The sequence below is a fragment of the Botryllus schlosseri genome, chromosome 6 (assembly GCF_051294905.1).
Source record: "Botryllus schlosseri isolate E-star chromosome 6, Bs_hap1, whole genome shotgun sequence".
NCBI classification, from domain to species: Eukaryota; Metazoa; Chordata; class Ascidiacea; order Stolidobranchia; family Styelidae; genus Botryllus; species Botryllus schlosseri.
In genome coordinates this window covers 17,634,123-17,654,795 of record NC_137241.1, presented here as the reverse complement: position 1 = coordinate 17,654,795, position 20,673 = coordinate 17,634,123, and the positions used below count along the sequence as shown (strand labels likewise).

The window sequence follows — 20,673 nt, the reverse complement described above, 5'->3', positions numbered from 1 at the left end:
CTAGAATATAAATTTTATTGGCGTCTGCCCTTTGACGGAATAGAGTTTGATTCGTCAAGTATACATATAGTATAGATGTTCCGATGAAACATTCAAACCGTGGCAGGTGGCGTAACGACGTCCATATCGGATATAGTTTTTGTTTACGTTCCACCTGGGCATTCTTTTTGATGAGAGTCATATCAGTCGTGTTATAATTACAAAAACACTGTTGAATGAATCACGCCCACTTATCATTACGATTGTAACTTGAATTTGGATATATCGAACACATGGTGTGAAGTCTCAATATCTCCGACTTAATTCGACATTGTTTTCCCGCTAAGCCTCGAATTACAGCTTTACGAGGCGATCATAGTTGGATTAATTAGGTCAACATGAGCGTAATGGATCCGCTTGTGGAGTGGGAATTTAAATCGCGATCCATCGAAATTAGCGTACAAATTTAACGAAGGACACAGACACAGCGAATTCTACGAAAACGAAAAAGTTATTCGGTTCCTGCTTCGTTTCAGATTTTCGCTTTGTAGGTTCCGAGCTTCCAATGAAATAGCAGGCATCGGACAACGCCTGCCCGTTGCGAAACGGTCGATTACTATATGTAATCTAAATTGATGATGGATAACTCTCTCTCTCACGTAAAGGAACCAGCGAACAGTAACAAACAAACCCGTCGACCTCTTTCTCCAGAACACGCTTCGCGAGCAAGTGGAGAGAAGTTGTAATGTGACACGAATACGCCAAGATCTCGGCATCCAAAAACGCGGCTGTTTTTATTTCGTTATCTGGGCTATATCACCACGCCCAGCTGCCTCTGCGTTTATGGGTCGGTTGCATCGCATTCTTCAGCATCGTGCTCGACAAGAGAATACGATGTTGAATTGTTGATTCGTACGCGTCTGGTCTCGTACTTGAGTAAATTCAAGTATATTCGCACACGTCACGTCACTTTGATTTGTCAGTGTACTGCACAGGAAACACTTGGTTATAATTAGCTATACTAATTCACCAATCGAATATGCGCGACAGTATGCATTTTTTGTAAGTATTATTGCAAATCTCTTCAATGGGAAAAGCTATTTGCCAAACGACCGGTGGATTCTATCACTCTTGGTAAAGTTTGGAGTCGGTTCTCTAAGAGCCATATGCTCCTATGTTTACGGAATCGGCTCCTTCCTGTGAAAGTGTGAAATTCAGGCTACGTATTTAGTTAACAGTTAGCCTACCGTTGCTATACGGTGCATAGCCAGCTTGCGATCATCGAACGAATTGTGCATGTCAAAAACGAATGCGACATGAAATTGATATAAGGGGCTACTATACCTTAGTTAGTTGAGAGACACAGGTCTGTACAGTTCAGTCGTTTTACTGCATCAGCAAATACAACGATGTCGTATAAAGTTCACTATCCTGTAAAAGTAGCCATGATCGCCGAATTCAGCGTGGAATGTATATTATTTGCGAATTATAGCACCATTGTTTTAACGAGGCCATTTCAATGAAATTGAGTAATTTTCAGGTAATTATCGTCAGATTTCTTTTCATTAATTAAGATATTTATCCAAACACTACCAAAGGCCTTTCTCACGACGCAAACGCGTGAAAAAGCATCACTCTTCCTGCAGGCATGCCTGGAAAACGATGTTTGGTCATGGCGAAGTGACGAGATTTGCCACCGTAAATTTTAGTATTTCCCCAAATGATTATTACTGACAGGAATCCAACTTGGCGCACCACGTTTTTTGGTAACCCTACCAATCAAAACGTTGAACCAGCAAGAACGAGAACTGACAATTTTTGCATTGACCTATTTGGCATGTCAAGCATATATCCAGCTTTGCAAATTTGTCAAAGGAATATATAGCGTGACATTCGGCAATAAATTAACTGGCGCTGTTGAACGTGACTATTTTTAGGGCACCACGGTTTCTATATAATGCAATCTTCATTCGAGTTGAACGGCAATTTGTTGCGTGACACATTTTTACTTGGGTCCTAGCTTTTTCAGCGAAAATATGGATAACGTGTTTCATCCTCGATAATGTAGGAAAGGGCGGTTCGATGAGCCCTTTTTCTAAAATTCCCGAAACATCAAAAAATTCGATTCTTTTTTCTCTCATTTTTGCAATTGAAAAGGCAAACCTCGTCCTTAGTAGCGCATAATCAGTCACGGACAAGTGGCGGTAGCGACGTTACGTTTCTGTCAAGTTCAATTCCAAAAGAGAAATAATGTCTGCATAAGTATGCTTTATCTCTGCATATTGTTTCAGCGGTAAATATAGCGATAATAATATGATACTGTCAGCGTGTTCGAATCAACTGCGTCACTGCGATTGTGCATCAATTTCAAAATCAATTTTTATAATTTCCGCGACACCGACATTATGAAAATACAGTAATGTCTAATGAGTAGGGCGATTTTTTTTACATCTCAAAAAAGTCAAAATTAGGTCAAAATTGTAGCGTTAGGTCAAAAAATGTCAAATTTCTTTACAAAGTTGAAACTTTTTTGCAACCTGCATTTCGTTTGTATCGTCGATATTGCACTGTCGGCGAACTTATCATTTGACATTTTACACAGCTTGTAGCCTATACTTTTTAGGCCTACCGTTGTAGACGGCTCATTCATTGACAGCTCATTGTGAATCATAAACATTTAAATGAAACAAATAGATTGACATGGTGTTATGCTCAACGTACCGCAATATCCCGACTGAAGCAGGACCGCGTTTGTTCATGTAATAAATTGTCAGTTTTTAAAGCAAAAAATTTTTTTTTTCAGGCCAAACTACGTACTAAGGGCAGACAATTACAACCAGAAATGAAGATAAGTAGTACAATTCTAACATTATGTGGGAAACGCCTAATTTGCATACGTCATGTCAAAATTAGGATTTTTAAGGTCGAAAAATGTCAAAATGTTGATTTGTTAGGTCAAAAGAGTCGCCCTACTAATGAGACGTCAAATCGAAGCGACGTTTATAATCAAATACCTCATAAGTTAGGATGTTGGCCCGTAGGCTGTAGGCTGTAGGCCTAACTTATGTCTTGTTTGTTTGTGTCTTTATTGGACAGTTTTTGGTACTTATCTCATATTCGGTCATTTGAGCCCCGATATAGGATCCTCACTCTCTCTCTCTTCCACGTGTTCTCGTCAGTGCTGTCGATCTTCGAAGCCTCGATTTCACTTAATCTATTTGGGCTTTTCGTACGACACCGCATATGCAGTGAGGTCGGCGATGAGGAGCCCAGATAAACCCCCGACACGTAGATACTAGGCAGAGTCTGGGCTCGAACCAGCAACGATTGGTGTCGTGACTGTGTCGCTTAGCACACTGCGCCACTCGCTTCACTAACTTATGTCTTAAACCGCCGCAATGACTTGCACCCTATTATTTGCCATATTACAACTAATATAAAGAAGTCCTTATCGGCTTTTTAGGTATCTTTATATGATTTCATGAACTTAAAATATCCAAACGGGGAGAAAAATCCCACGGTCCTTGCGTCCTGGCGTCCTTTATCTCAACCGATCCACATCGCATTCCAATCACCTTACATCGAATGTATAAACAATACATTTAAAATTCGAGGCCATCTGATCGTGCATTTGCATATAGAGCATATGTGAAGGACGAAATAATTGTGGAGTAGTCGCAAAATGATGTTATATAGATGAAATTACAATTACCCGAAAGTGCTCGGCAATGTATACGGTCGGAAATGGCGCGGCCTTACTTTTCCTCGAAAAACTATGAAGCGTGTGTGCGAACGTGGAAACACGACCTCAGTTTTACGAAGAGTTGACTTGCGTGTCAAACGCGGTTGACAAGTTCATCAAGGTTGATTTATCTCAAAAAGTTGCGTAATCCAACTCAAGCAGCGCATTGGCTAGTATGAAAAGGCTTTTAGGTGTCGTGTTGCGGGAATGTTGTCACGCTGTTTGCGGCACTAAACTTGTGCAACGAAACGGGAATGTTCGCTGCACTTATTCTTGGCGAAGTTCATGCTGTCCCTAAATTGCATTCAAGGCAATCGCGCAATTTAGTGTATCATGTTTTGCAGGAATACAAGAGGCAAGGCAACCGCTATTTTAATATTCGCTCAAGTGCTGTTCTTGGTACTCTACGGGCTATTCGTCGACTATGCGGAAACGGCGGGCCCGAAACCTGAAAATGACACCGGAGAACACCATTCGGAACTGGAATTGTATTATCCAAGTAAGAACCTAAACTTGTTAGCGGTATTATTCGGATTCTTTATTCGATTTGATTAGTGTTCCAGGACATCCACGTTATGATGCTGGTTGGTTTCGGCTTTCTGATGACTTTCCTGGCGTACAACGGCTTTGGCTCGGTCGGATTCAATTTCCTGCTCACTTGCTACGTCATTGAATGGGCGACCTTGGTGAATGGTTGGTTCAAGTTGATAGGTTCATCGGAAAGCACGATTCGACTGGATATCTTCAGGTAGGCTACAACTATATATCACTACCAGGGGTGGTCAAAGTAGCCATCGTTGTTTCTCAAATAGAGGTTGAAGTGACGCAGTAAATTTCGCCTCAACTACGATTAGAAGTAGAAGCATCGATATGCGAATTATGTAAGGCGGTACCGTGATTGGGGGCTATTTCTCCCGGTGGTTATGAGAATAACAATCAAGAAAGTGATTGAAATATATCCCATAACTACTTTCCAATTTACAAAATCCAAAGTAAAAAATGTAAGTGTAGTTCAAGCAGTCTCAAAAATAACATATTGAATAAGTAAGGGAAGTATAGGCAAAACCAGTACTTACGTATAGTCTAAAAAGTAGAAGGATTTCGTTACTGGCACCCCTAGACAAACTGGCTGGTTACACGTTATTAACATGGATAGCGTAGGCTACCTCAGTAACATAACCGCGATATTTTGGCATTTACATAAATCTATTTCGCGGTAATGACTCATGGTGCCGCAATACTTTCATGCGGCTTACACTCAAGCTCGTGTGCTTCTTGTTGTCTGAAGAAATATTTACATCAGCAAATAATTTGCAGTTTCATGGAAGCTGATTTCGCTGTTGCGACTGTGCTAATTTCATTCGGAGCTGTACTCGGGAAGACTAGTCCCGTGCAACTCATTATCATGGCGACTTTGGAGATCGTGTTCTACAACATCAGCATTTACGTCGGGGTAGGAATATTCAAGGTAATGCATAGACGCTATGCCATATAGTATAATGAAAATCACAGCTGTCATTACTATCGAAATCATCACAGGCTATTGACGTGGGCGGAGCCATTTTCATTCACATGTTTGGCGCTTATTTCGGACTGACGGTGTCGAGAATGATCTACAAAAAATCGCAGACGCAGAGCCCGAAAGAAACTTCTGTCTATCATTCAGATGTATTCGCGATGATAGGTATACGCAGACAGAGAGCATCTCATTAACTAAGCGCCAAACTAAACGTAATTGTTGCAGGCACTGTGTTTTTGTGGCTGTATTGGCCTAGTTTCAATGCCGGGCCTGCCCTTGAAAACGAGCGACACCGTGCGGTGATCAACACCATTCTGAGCCTGTCAGCCAGCACCGTTACCACTTTCGCGCTGTCTTCAATCGTCAACAAGGAAAATAAACTCGATATGGTAACAAACGGGGATTATCGTATTGGAATGCAGAAGCCTTATCGCGACATGTGTATATGTATTAGGTACACGTACAAAACGCCACGCTCGCTGGCGGAGTAATTATGGGCGCCAGCGCTAACCTTATGCTACACCCATTCGGGGCAATGCTAGGAGGCGTTGTTGCCGGAACCGTATCAACACTCGGTTACAGATACCTACAGGTAGGTTGATTCGGGATAAAAGAAGCGAAAATTAATATAACGCGTAACTTCCTTGTACGCAGCCATGTCTGCAGAAAAGTATCAAGCTTCACGATACGTGTGGCGTCCACAACCTCCACGGTATGCCCGGGATATTGGGCGCTGTCGTGAGTGCGATTGCCTGCGCGGTAGCATCCCGAGAAGTCTACAAGGGAAGGTATGTACTGCGATGGACCTATAGCCTGCCGCATTTCGAGTTTTGACATTTTACATCTCTGAACAGTTACGACGTCCTTTTCCTGCCTGACCGCACGCCTCAGCAACAGGCGGGTTACCAGATTTCGGCGATGGTAATATCTCTCGTGATAGCGATTGTCAGCGGAGTGCTAACGGGTCTCATGCTGAAGTGCCTTCCCGGAATCTTTGATAGCCTCGACGAGTCGAGCTACTACGACGATTCTGTATTTTGGGATGTAAGTCTTTCTAGGCGTGAACAGATCAATCATATTTGACTGAATCGAAGTAAGATTCATCGTATTATATTGCAGGCCGTCGAAGAGCAATCGTCTGCGTCATCATCTCCCGGACCGTCGGTAAATGTCATCGGAAAGGAGAGAGAAGCTTTGGAAATGTCATAAAATTGAGCACTGCACTTCATTTTATATTTAATACTTTGCCTTAACCATTATAGTTGAGGCACGTGATGCCTACGAGACTAAATAGTCCCTATGCCGGTACAAATATATCCACCCTGGGTTGCATTGTGAGCGAAATACACTGCCCTTCGTGGAAAATGATAAACCGCAGGTGCGGTTAGGATTCAAAGTGTTTGATATCAGCAACACATGGACGCAATAAATTGTCATACTGGTATATCATTGTTATCGCGAAAATATATCCAGGGGCAAAGATGTGCTTACCTCAAAAAAACTTTGGCATCGTGATCGATCCGTGACGTCACGTCATTGCGCAAGATGTTTCACCCGTTTATCCGTTCGCTAAGATGGAATTGAGTGTCAAATACTACAGAAAAACAGTATTTATATTTTCTTGCAAAACTTAATCGTTTTAATCTGGCATTGAATGAAATCATATTGAAAGCAATAGCCGATTGCAAGATGGTGAGAGTGTCCTCGATAGAAAGGAATATAGGGTTACACAGTCACAGGTTATATACAAAGTCGATCGGTGTTGCAGCAAGACGCATCTATAGAGAATCGCGAAGATCTACGGACCTGAAGCGTGGAACAGTATCTCGCCAGCTATCCGACAGTCTTCGAACATGTCCAGTGTCCACATTCAAGTCGAAATACAAGCAATTTCTTCTGAATGAATCTTAGTCAGCTCTCAACATTTACCGACCTGACATATCGATCTCACGTTCCGTCACATGCCACCTGATTTTGTCGCCTATGATTTTATATTATCTTCTTTTACTTTCATTCAGTGTACTGTACAATTGTGCATGCCTCCTATTTACATCGCCTAGGCCCAGGTTGGTGTCTGATCTCAAAGACTACTCCAAGTCGTTTCGGCACCTTCCGATCTTTCATTGTATCGCAGTCTTGTGATTTTTGAAATGATGAAATTTTATGAATAAAACTCGAACTTAAAACTTGACACCTTTGTGAATTTGGGCGATTCCACAAAATCTGGATTCCACGTGTACGTTTACGCCACGCATTCTGTCAAAAGGTCATCCAGTTCAGGGCTTCTCAAACTGTGGGTCGCGACCTTGAATGCAGTCGGGTCAAGAGGAAAAATGTTGCGGTCGCGAAACATTATCCATATAGCCTAGCCATGGATGCACTCCACGGCCTATCAATTACATATGTACGCTAAAAGATTTACGTAGCTCGCTTGGATGTAACAGTGATGTTGGTATACTTTTGGTTTCTTGAAAGCTAACTTGCGACGAAGATTGATACGAGGAAGATACCATTGTCAGATCCGGCAAGCTTGTGCCGATATTATAATGAACATTTGCCTGTATTATATTGTCGGCTAATTTCCCTAGTCCTAGCTGTATCTCTACGACAACGCTTCTGTAGCTTTATACGTTCACAAAACTGCACCACAGTATTTAAAACAAACATGTTTGAAACAAGGCTCCTTTGACGAAAAAGGCTTCCGACCACTGTAATGGACAATGAATATCTTTAACCAGGACTACATGGTTAATTGGTTATGCAGCATTTTACGGTCGGTGGTCATTATCAGAAGAGGAAGATAGTGAGAGATAGTGTAGTGGTTACGATGAGCGCCCACCAAGCAGACGGACCGGGTTCGATTCCCGTCGGAGGTTTATCTGGCTCCTCTTCCCCTGCCGTTGCCGTTCCTACGGCGACAAAAAATCCCAGAAAAAGACCCGACGACGAAAGCATTCATAAGGAATGGAAAGAACTAGTAGAAAGGGCCACGGCTAAAAAAAAAGATCAACATCCAAAAGAACTGTGACATCGGGCACTCTAGGCCGAGGTGGATGCTAGAGTAAAGGATCGCCACTGCTGCGTGTCGTTCGATAACCTCCTATCTGTTCATGATATCGTACTGTGTCTTATCGCATTGTGCATTGTGTGTGACTTGTTCAGATGAAATATATAACCCTACGATGTTATGTTATCCATTCCGTACCAATAATCGACGACGATTTCGAGGGTTCTAACCATTCGATTATGTATAGGCCTACGTTGACTACATGTTTTGTCGAAAATATTCACATTCACACAATTATGACATAATTATTATACAACTTTTGAAAAAAATTGTTTGAAAAGGGCATTGTTTTAAAAACACTGTTTAAAACATGTCTTAAACAATAGTATTTTAAAACCCCTTTTTTGTTTAAAAATGCAATCCTAGCTGTGGGTAACTCCGAATTCATAGAATGTTTGATCGAGAACGAGAAATGGAATCCGGTAAAGACAGGCCATAGCTAGTCATTTCTTAGCGGAGCTGAGAGAGTTTAGTGAAGCACTGTCTCGAAAACATGACTTCGACTCACGGGTCACGATCAAGTCATTTCAAATTTCTCATATGTCGATTTTAGGTACTTACAGATTAACTGTGACCTTGTAAATCCCACAGGTTATTTTCATGATCACTAATATCTTGGTGATATATCATCCTCATACCGCGGATTTATTTTCGAAACCATCAATGTAGATATCTAGAATGCAATGGTACCAAACTTTTTATGGTCACGAGAAAATTTCCGAGTTGAAAATATACCGCTTCATATATTACTGTCAAATATTTATGCATTCTTAGCTCACGTGATCGAATTAACCGGTAGAGCGGATGGAGGGGGTCTTCGAAATTTTCGGGCACAAAATTAATGATGATGCATCTACCGGTTTTTATTAATCACTTTGTTGCATGTTGTTGTTTTTTGAACTCCCATCAGCATTGAAGCCATAATCGAAATATATATATTGGAATCCCCCAAACGTACCAGAAAAAACCTTTATGCGCGAGACGCACACGATTTCGACTTGGTATTTCTTTATGAGTTGCATGGATCATTATCATCTGCGGTACGCATTTGTACGGTGGAGCTCAGATTACACCGTTATATTAAAAACGAAAAACCCAAGTCACCCTGAATCGGGGCTAGCGTGAATAAAATTTTCAAGTTGAATTACAATCTCTCAAAGATTTGGGCACCAATTCGTTATTTTAAATTACACGGTAATTTATGGATGTGTAGAGGGCCGCATAACTATTGTTTTAACGGCTGCATGCGACCGTACATTTTCAGGTTGGCCACCTCTGGCCTTTTGAAATAAGGATGCGCAGGATGTAACGCATTGGGAATGCTAAATACTATAACCAGTGCTTGAGGTTACCGGACCACCATTTAATGCAGTGGTTCTTGAACTCGGCCCGCTGCATGGCTCGGCTCTTGCAATTATGAACACTGCGCTATTTATAAGCATCTCACAGGAAGTACCATTCAAACTGCTTGGGTTCAACCAGTAAGTCTATTACACTGGCCAACAATTTTGAACGAAAAATTTGTTGTCTTTGATTTGGCACTTGATGTAGGCTAATTTTGGGGCGCTGATTCCAAAAATGCCACTGGTTTTCTACTATGACGTCAGCTTTTTGCTCTGCGCCATAGGCCCAAAATATGCAAATTTTCACGAATTTAGCCATAGTAGCCTACTTTTCCATATCATCTAAAAATCCACACTTTTCCCATATAATACGTTTTATAGTCAAGGGCTCGATTGAATTATATAAGGAAAAGGTACAGGTATCGATCTAGGCCGATGTTTTCACCCATTTTTGGTTAGAGGATGCAATTATCCGAGGATATTCCACACACATATTTGATGCAAAAATGCAGGATATGGGAAGAAAAATAAACATTACATTTACTATCAGCTATAGGTCCAATGCCACATTCAGCTTATCCAGTGTAACCTGAAACTCCTATACGCTCGATAATTTGGATCGAGATTAAGATCTTAGGGATAGCAGGCCAAATGATGATAATTTTGAAATCGAAGTTGATTCAGAACGTAGAGTAGTCCATCAACACGAGTTATTGATGTGACATAAGCTTTGGGACTTGGAATAGAAATCTTCGGAACTTTTAATATCCCTTATGAAGTGAGAAAAGATTACTTGGCAAGGTAGAGAAGGTATCTCACTTTCGATCAGGAGAGACAGCCTTTTTTCGTATGCCTACTTTCGGTTGCTTTGTGTATTGCCGTGATGCTGGCATTGGCATGATACCGTTACGATGGATTACCGGAGGAGTTGGGTAACCCGATTTTCAAGTGAAGTGAATGCCAAATGTATATAGATAGCTCAAAACGGATCCTAAAGTGTGCCATTCTCCAAAATGGCAACGTCCTAGGTGCAGTAACAATTGCACACTCAGTTAGTCTTCGTGAATAATACAGAAACATTGAATTGTTGCAATATCACGAGCACGATTGGATCATGTGTGTCAGATTTGAGATATTGTGTTTTCTAGTAGTTAGACAATGAGGATGCACATGTAACCCTGATACACATGTGTCACTGCCATATCTTTATGTCCCACAGCAGACATTCAAAAAAGCTATAATATCTAAATAATTTCCCTAAAAACCTTGACATAGTCAGAGATGGACAAGGAGAAAATGTCCCCCAACATCTGAAGATGATGGGGAAATGATACCAGAGTAGATAGGAGCTTACATATGTTAGCTGACTGTTGCTCGAATATCAAACTAGGCAACCTACATAATTAGATATTATTAGCGTATATCAACCAAATAAAGCAGTGCTAATGTTTATTTGAAGTCTATTGATTTACTTTCGACTGCTTGTGGTTTTTGAAACGTTTTATACAATAAACACAAAATATGAAAAATAATGCTATTATGTGGGTTCTGATACAATGTGGGGGTGCCTAACAATGTTCCATCTAAGCTGCGCACGTGCGCAAATGCGCAGTGCTGAAACAGTCTCTGCGCACAGAAAATCCGAGCTGCGCACAAAAAATCCGAAGTGATGTGTTTTTAATCGTTGCGCACTGTTGTCCAAGGGACCAAGCAGGCACGCAGACTCATGGAAAATTAGAGGAAACATTACCAGAGGCGAATAGTCTTACCACTGAAGTCTGAAACCGAGGCACACGTGCGGCCCGCATAGGTAAATACTGCGCTCCGTGAAGAAATGAGAATTTGCAATTACGTGCGCCTCACGAAAGATATTTTTCTTTTAGTATGGTCTCGTACGCGTGAGCGATACTCAGCACCGTAACTGCCGCACCCCAAACCCCCCAATTGGGGGGGGGGCCGAGCTCGAAGGGGGCCCAAAATTATTTCGTGAATTAGCATAAATCATAGAGTATTTTTTGAAAATTTATGCAATTTTTTCAAAATTTTTCGCGCTGCGCGCGATTTCATGTAGCCGTTTCTCTATATTGTAGGGTATTGGGCCATTACCGCGCCACGACCAACCATGACATACAATCAAGTTTTAGGCCATATAACATGCGACTCCAAGAAGTGTGCCAGAACGATCGGCAGCGAGAAAAGCTTGGCCGAAAAGGTCTATGCCCTTATGCAGACCGAAGACTTCGTTATATAGGCTATACAAAATGCATATAGGTTTAATTGTCCATAGGCGCCTAAATGACTGGCACCGAATGTTCCTGTCTTTGCAATCTGAACCTCACAAGACAAATACCATCCCGCTGGGAAAAATTTTATTCCAGTGAAGAAATACCAATTTGAAATCGTGTGCGTCTCTTAGTTTAGAAGCCTACGTTTGGGCGATTCTATATTTTTTGATATAGCAGACTGGAAGTCACGAAATACATCATGTAACGAAGTCATATCAACGAGTCCGTCCGCCGAAGATATTTAATCATTATTTACGGGCCCTCCCGTTTTCAAGACACTTCACTCAGCTCTACCGGTAAATCTAATTACGTGAGTAGAGAGGACAATAAATTGATAGCATAATATATATGCAATCGCCGATCTGATTGACCGATTTTATCATAAATTATCGAAAATTTTCGCGCTTCGCGCTGGCTCACAATGCAGTACAGATAATTTCGTGACAAACGCGAACAACGTGATGGGGGAGGGGGGGTCGTTTTATCACCCTATGAGAGCCCAAGACCCACGTTTTTGGGGGCCTGACGAGGTGCTGTTTCGTTCCTGCCAACGGGTATACGCCCGAAGATGTTTAATTATTATTGAGTGGTCCTACCTTTTCAAACACACCTCAATCAGCTCTACCGGCAAATCTGGTTACGTGAGCAGAGAGAAGATAAAAATTGATACCAATATATGCAATTCCCGATCATACTGACCGATGAAATCATGAATTCTAGAAATTTTCCGCGCTTCGCGCGCTCAGGCGGCAAAAGCTGATTCACTAAACATACTCCCAATGAATATGATATATAGTGGTAAACAGTGTATCGCCGGAAGGGGGGGGTCTGGGGGGCGAAGCCCCCCAGAAGTTAGGTCTATAACCCTATGGAAGGCCCAAGACCAAAGTTTTGGGGGGGGCCTGACGAAGTGCTGTTACGGCCCTGGGCCGATACTGATATCATTTCAATAGCCCATCATTTTCTGGAAATGGCGAAATAACTTGATGTAACAAAGTTATAAATAACAATGGACTAGCTCGAAGTTAATCTGCGAGAAACTAATGAATAGTCTTCTCCGCGTGGCATGAACATTGCGTAAGATTTACTCAGGACCGTAACTGACGCTCCACAAACCCCCAATGGGAGGGGCCGAGCTCGAAGGGGACCCAAAATTATTTCGTGAATTAACATAAATCATGGTGTATTATTTTGGAATTGAAAAAAAAAAAAATTTCGCGCAAGCCGCGTTTCAATTTTGTCAATTATATTAATTATTGGGTACCCTTTCCCCAACAAAAAACACGCATGATTTATAAAAATTGCCACTTGGGCGTCGGCCATTACCGCGCCACGGCGAACCAAGACATATAAAGTTATAGGTCATGTAACATGCGACTGTGAGAAGTGCGCCAGAACGATCAGCAGCGAGAAAACCTTGGCGGAAAAGGACTGCCCCTGTGCTGACCGAAAACTTCGATACATATAGGCCTACAATTATACATATATGTTTATTTGTCCATAGGCGCCTAAATGGCTGGCGCCGAATGTTCCTGTCCTGGCGATCCGAGTTCCACAACAAGACAAATGCCAGTAAAGAAAAATACCAATCTGAAATCGTGTAGGCTACGTCTTCTAGTTGAGTATTCGTTTGGGCGATTTCAATATCTTCACGAAATAGCATCATGTAACGAGGTCATTTTACTGACGGGTACGCCTGACGATGTTTTATTATTATTTAGGGTTCTATACTATTACCGAGAATGGACATTACCGAAAATGCTATTACCGAGAATGGACATTACCGAGAATGGTCATTACCGAGAATGGTCACCACCGAGAATGGACATTACCGAGAATGGCCAATGTCAAGAATATAGCTTACTGGGACTGACGCTGCCAAGAAATTTTTACCTGAGCATCGATATCGAATGTGGCAACGCCGTGATGCACCCATACGACCTGTTCATATGCATAACATGCCTGCATTGCATATATTGCATTCTCGGTGGTGTCCATTCTCGGTAATGTCCATTCTCGGTGGTGTCCATTCTCGGTAATGGCATTCTCGGTAATGGTTTTCTCGGTATTGACCGGACACCATTATTTAGAGGACCTACCTTTTCCAACACCCCTCACTCGATCAGCTCTACCGGTAAATCTGATTATGTGAGCAGAGAGAGGATAAAAATTGATGGCAATATATATGCAATTCCCGTTCATATTGACCGATTCAATCATGAATAATATAAATTTTTCGCGCTTCGCGCGTTTAGGCCACACAGCGTCCATACGGTCAGCCAATGTAAACGATAAGAACCGATAAAAAACGCAGTGACCGAGGGGGGTCTGGGGGGCGAAGCCCCCCATAAGTTCGTTTTATCAGCCTATGGGGACCTGGTTGCGCACTGTCGCCCAAGGGCCTGCGCAGAGAGTTGTCGTGTGTGCGCAGACTCGTGAGAAATTAGAGGGAACATTGGTGCCTAACCCAAAAAATTGACGTGATAGAGAAAAACGGAAGTCATTTTTGAATTCAGCGCCCAAAAGTTAGTCAAAATCAATTGTCTGATCAAAGTCAACAAAAATAGTGTTGACCAGTGTTACCAACGTTTTCATAATGAGAAGCATTTGCCTATGACATCATAAAAGGAATGTAATCTATAAGGTGCGTACAGCTGATATGAACATTGTACCGTATTGCACATCCGGTCAACATGTTCTGAAGCATAAACTTGCCTACTCATTGTGATAGCTACAGTCATGGGTCCATAAGATAAGTAAAATCTGCTTTAAAAGACTATATTAGTAGTGAAGGTTGAATCGATCGGTACCGTCCAATCACAGAAGGCCACGTCGCCTTAATTGCCACGCCTACATTGCCACATCATCCGCCCATTGCCGCACCTATAGGACACCCATTGCCACGTCACTTGCCGCATCAGATTGCTACATCATTATGATTATGCGTACTGAGCTGTTTTTTAAAATATGAATTCTCGCGTAATACACTAAACGTTGAACTAGATTTGATAACGTCATCCCAGAGGAATCAGTCAACTATCTTGCTCTAGGTTGTAGGTTCGATCCCTGTAGTCACCGCATTTCATACGATTCAGCGCTTTTTCATATCTCCTAACACTTTACTCAGTCTCATTGAAATAGCATTGTATAGTATACGAGTTCATTTTATATCGGAAAAAGAGCATATCAATGATATCGCTGATCGTTATTGCGTTGATTCGCGTGCTGAAATCCTCCAGATCGGTTGATGTTTCGAGGTACACCGCTTTGCTGGCATCCATCGCTGCGTTCGCGCAATTTTACAGGCGGTCTCACACACTTTGCTGCGTCTGAAGTAAAATTTCAGCGTCGTTGTTTGCTATAAGCCGGGAAATTAGAGTCGCTGCACCATTTTACAGGCAGTCTCACACACTTTGCTGCATCTGAGCTTCGTACTAATACATGCATAATTTTGGCATGACGAGAATACGGCTAATACGGTCAATTAACGCCGGAGGCGAGTCATTTAAACCTTGTTGCTAGATAATACCGCTTTCGGCTACAAAAAAGTTGCCCTGCAAGAAAAAATAGAAGCCCTATGCAAAAGTCGATATTGCTTTGTGATGATTTTGATGTTGTTCCATACCGATTGGGAAGATAGCACACCTAATTTCGTAACTAACTACAAAATCTCTAGTAACGTAGTAAGACGCATAATGGAATTTACGCAAAACCGGTATTGCTATGCGATAATTTTGATCACTATGTTTTGATAATGACTTGCTTCCGAGAAATAAATAACATTCATTATACGTTAGATGATACTTTTCCTTGATATTCTATCATGTGTATTTAGGACTAATGCGACATCACTATGTTTACGACAGGTCTGATTTGAACACACACTAATTTTGCGCATCACACCACAAACTGCGCAAGCCTTCAAAGTTGATAAGTAAACAAGTATTTGCACTCCATCAGAATACGAAAGTAGCTTTTCGCGTATATGTACCTAATACTAATGTGTTTATGATTTCAGATTGCTTCAACTTCATGAAATTTTCAGTATTAAACAGAAATATAGACCTAGATTACTAACTTTTATTCGTAAATAGCTACTTCTACCTTAATTTAATGGATTTATCTGAGATCATTGCTTTACTTAATCTCTCCAAGATGTGCATTATACATGTACGTCACCATCGAGACCCTCTGGCTATAACTATCTGGCAGTATAATTGCAGCAAATACTCGGGCACTAATTTTAAAGTAGCGTAGGTATCTAAATGAGCTCTGAGTCGCTGTTATTTTGAATCTGACCATGGAGTCAACACCACTATTACCTTCGCTCACTGATGAAAAAGATGAAAGTTATTAAAGAAAGCAGATTTGTATGAAAACTCGTTAAATAGAAGTAAAGGTAGCCTAGAAACATAACAACTTACTGAAAAATCGTTACGTAGAAGTGGGGTTAGTCTACGAACATTACCACTTACTCACTTTGAAATCTCAACTTGTACTTGTATTCGTACTTTACCTTTACACGTCGTCTTTGTATAATAAATACTAATTATATTAAAAATAAATAAAAAGCGCGAAAAATTACATTTTATCCCGGAACGTAGCAAAAAAAAAATCGTATAAACTTTGTAAAGTAGATAGAAAACTACACCATTCCGATGCAGTGAAGACTCTTACACTCAGGATTTTGTGCAGTACATACTAATTTTACATTGCGGAGTATTCCATAAACGTTAATCCAGTGATCCTCCTTCTATTTTCAATCACGATCCGTTTATTATTCTAGGCTTTGAACCCCGTACCCAGTACGTTTTATGGGGATTAATATTTTTAGATTAAATATAGCGTATCGAGACTTCGTGAAACTTACTTGGAAATAGTTATTCCTACCCTAATTTAATAGATTTTTCAGACATCGTAGCAACGGAACTGGGTTGAGCGAGCGGGTAAGGCGTTGGACTTAAGTTTCAATGAACAAGTGTTCTAAGGGACTCATGTTTTAAGATAACCTAAACGCAAAGTGCACGAATTTCCATATTGATCAAATACCACAAACTTTGCTTGCTTTCAGAGTTAGTAACCAAGCGCGTAACAGAATTTACCTAAAAAAGTCAGTACTCCGAAAATTTTGTAAAGTCTAGCTTTTTGGCGTTGGACTTAAGTTCCAATGAACAAGTGTTCACGTAGGTTCGAATCCCACACCCACTACGTGTTACGAGAATTAATAGTTTTAGATTCAAATTTAGCGTATAGAGTACTTTTTCTGCCGTTTCAGCGCATTAGAGACGTTTACACTATGGATTTCGCGAGCTTTACTTTAGTTTTATAAATTAACGTAAAAGTAGTCATTTCCGAGTAAGTAAAGCGTTCGTATTGTAGGTTCAATTCTGCTTAATACTATAATTATCATGGAGTTGAAGCAGTCCAATATCAAAAACACTCGAAAGTATTTGTTGCATATAGCTAAAAACCTAATTGAGTACTCTGAAGAAGTACAAGTAGCACAGTTTGTGGTATTCGTATGACATCGAAATTTAGCTAACCAGAACGTATACTTGAATACTCCGAAATGTACAAGTACTTTACCTTTACACGACGTTTCTGTAAAATGAATACTAATTTTATTAAAAAATAAAAAAGCACGGAAAATTACATTTTATCCCAAACCACCAGAATACTAAAGTAGCTTATCGCGTTTATGTACCTAATACTAAAGTGTTTATGATTTCAGTTCGTTTCAACTTCATGACATTTACAGTATTAAACAGAAGTATAGACTTAGAATGCTAACTTTCTTCGTTAATAGCTACTTCTAGCTTAATTTAAGGGATTTATCTTAGATCATTGCTTTACTTAATCTCTCCAAAATGTGCATTATACACGTACGTCACCATCGAATCCCTCTGGCTATAACTATATGGCAGTATAATTGCGGCAAATACTCGAGAACTAATTTTAAAGTAGCTTTGGTATCTAAATGAGCTCTAGGACATTGTGAATATGCAGCATACAAAATTTAATCACACATTTCATGATGGAACAACTTTAAAACTAACGCAGTCGAATACCGACTTTTACGCATATCTGTTTCGCCTGAAAAGCATATACTTATGCATAGTCAAATTTTATAGCAGAATTACCATGCTAAACATTGAATTCCCACCTTGAAAGTCGGTAGGCGGTTACAGGACATTATACCAATGCACCATACCAAATTCCGTCACACATTTCATGATGGAACAACTTTAAAACTAACGCGGCTCTACATCGACTTTTTGCGTACATCTGTTTTGCGGGAGCGTATAGCACGTACCCATACATAGTCAACTTTACTAACGAAATTACCATGCTTAACATTGAATCCCAACTCGTAACTTGATGCGTAGTTGTAGGACATTATGGCAATGCTCCAGGCTAAATTTCATCACACATCTAATCATGGAACACCTTTAAAATTAACGCGGTGGAATACCGACTTTTACGCATATCTGTTTTGCGTGAACATAGCATAGACCTATACATAGTCAATTTTAATAACAGAATTAGCATGCTAAACATTGAATTCCCACCTTGAAAGTTGGTAGGCGGTTACAGGACATTATACCAATGCACCATACCAAATTCCGTCACACATTTCATGATGGAACAACTTTAAAACTAACGCGGCTCTACATCGACTTTTTGCGTACATCTGTTTTGCGGGAGCGTATAGCACGTACCCATACATAGTCAACTTTACTAGCGAAATTACCATGCTTAACATTGAATCCTAACTCGAAACTTGATACGTAGTTGTAGGACATTATGGCAATGCACCAGGCTAAATTTCATCACACATCTAATCATGGAACACCTTTAAAATTAACGCGGTGGAATACCGACTTTTACGCATATCTGTTTTGCGTGAACATAGCATAGACCTATACATAGTCAATTTTAATAACAGAATTAGCATGCTAAACATTAAATTCTCACCTTGAACGTTGGTACACAGTTGTAGGATATTATAACAATGCGCCATACCGAATTCCATCACACATTTCAGGATGTAACACCTTCAAAACGAACGCAGTTCTTTGTAGACTTTTGCGTAAATTTGTTGTTCGGTAGCGTAGCACGTACCTATACATATTAGGCTTTAATAACGGAAGTACCATGCTAATAATCAAATCCCCACCCTGAAACTTGTCACGCAGTTGTATGACATTGTGAAAATACACCATACCAAATTTCGTCAGACATTTCATGATGTAACACCTTTAAAACCAACGCAGTTCTATACCGACTTTTGGCCAAATCTGTTTTTCCGTAGCGTAGCACGTACCTATACATAGTCAACTTTAATAACGGGATTACCATGTTAATAATCGACTCCCCAACTTGAAACTCGGTACGCAGTTGTAAGACATTATGAAAAGGCACCTTGTCAAATTTTGTTACGCATTTCATGATTGAACAACATCAAAACTAACGCAGTTCTATACCGACTTTTGCGGGAGCGTAGCACGTACCTATGCATAGTCAATTTTAATAACGGAATTACCATGCTAAACATTGAATGCGCAACTTGAAAATAGGTTCACGGGTGTAGTACATTATGACAATGGAACGTATCAAATTTCTTCACACATTTCATGATGGAACACCTTTAAAACTAACGCAGTTCTATACCAACTTCCACGTGAATCTGGTTGCAGGAGCGTAGCACGTACGTGTGCGTAGTCAACTTCAATGACGGAATTACAGATGTAATTAGGTTTCAACACTTTTACAATGATTCGTCTTGCTTCCTATAACGTCCCACTCGAAGCCCTCGTTATTAGGCTGTGATCTCAGCCTGAGCTATGTCTAGAAGCCTACGGGTTTATGCAAATTGTTTCGATTTATTCTGGCCGTTTCAATTTGAGATAAGGAAACCCATTTCACTTAATGTATCGATGCCTACGGTAGGCTACTCTACAAAATTTTCTGATTAATTCTCCCTATGGTAATTTATCATCAGAAATATGATTTGACTCCTAAAGTACGAAATATTTGTTCGCTTGAGCTAAGCTGCAGCGCTTGGAGTGGAATTTTACGAGGTATGCGGACTCATTTCGAGGGGCTCTATGCCATAGGAGCATACTTCACGCTCCAATTCGATTCCCACACATTACATGTAATTACTAACAGAACCATTGAGTACCAGCCTTGACATTTTACGTAGTACTAGATGGCATGTATACAATTTCATGACATCCGACAGTACGACGGAGACTATCAAAATATCAAAAGAAGCCCTCTATTCTTTTCTGAAATAATCAAGGTTTTATCAGGACTTCCCTTCATATAAACTCCAGCAGAATCACTACTAACCTCTCAAGTTTACTCAATTTACTGTAATTTGATACTCAAGTACTAAATCCCTATTTTCCGCAAGTATGATAGAGGCTGTCGCTCGATACTCAACGCTTCGTAATTTTGCTGGAATACAAGTACAATTAGGGATTAAAAAGTAATATAGGTGGTTATGTTTGTAGATTTACACTTCTACTTACCGGTTTTTCAGGAGAAACTACCTACTTTTAGGACTTTATATTTTAAAGTAGTTTGAAGTTACGTTTGTATCACCTTGGCAAGTGCTATCATCAAAAACTGCTTTTGCTAAACTCTTACACTTTCACTAAACTTCTAGACTGAATCTTGTAAAGATCAATCATGAAATGCGTAACAAAATTTGACAAGGTGCCTTTTCATAA

The 20,673-nt window shown here is 40.5% G+C and overlaps 2 protein-coding genes across 3 annotated transcripts in view; one reads left to right on the top strand and one right to left on the bottom strand.

Annotated features, from left to right (window-relative positions):
* Nucleotides 1–6,684, top strand: part of LOC145441286 (ammonium transporter Rh type B-like) — a 56,616-nt gene extending 49,932 nt beyond the window's left edge. Inside the window, exons 1-10 of one of the 2 annotated variants that reach the window (XM_080319110.1) lie at nucleotides 2,107–2,237; nucleotides 4,066–4,220; nucleotides 4,277–4,469; nucleotides 5,039–5,189; nucleotides 5,261–5,405; nucleotides 5,466–5,629; nucleotides 5,695–5,832; nucleotides 5,895–6,028; nucleotides 6,095–6,284; nucleotides 6,360–6,684. In XM_080319110.1, the coding sequence (XP_080175236.1) occupies nucleotides 2,230–2,237; nucleotides 4,066–4,220; nucleotides 4,277–4,469; nucleotides 5,039–5,189; nucleotides 5,261–5,405; nucleotides 5,466–5,629; nucleotides 5,695–5,832; nucleotides 5,895–6,028; nucleotides 6,095–6,284; nucleotides 6,360–6,449 (1,368 nt within the window). In that variant the 5' untranslated portion in view covers nucleotides 2,107–2,229 and the 3' untranslated portion in view covers nucleotides 6,450–6,684. Of the gene's footprint in view, nucleotides 1–2,106; nucleotides 2,238–4,065; nucleotides 4,221–4,276; nucleotides 4,470–5,038; nucleotides 5,190–5,260; nucleotides 5,406–5,465; nucleotides 5,630–5,694; nucleotides 5,833–5,894; nucleotides 6,029–6,094; nucleotides 6,285–6,359 lie in introns of those variants that run through there. The other variant, XM_080319108.1, reaches the window with a different exon arrangement.
* Nucleotides 1–20,673, bottom strand: part of LOC145441285 (uncharacterized) — a 93,122-nt gene that overhangs the window by 19,423 nt on the left and 53,026 nt on the right. The window lies entirely within an intron of this gene.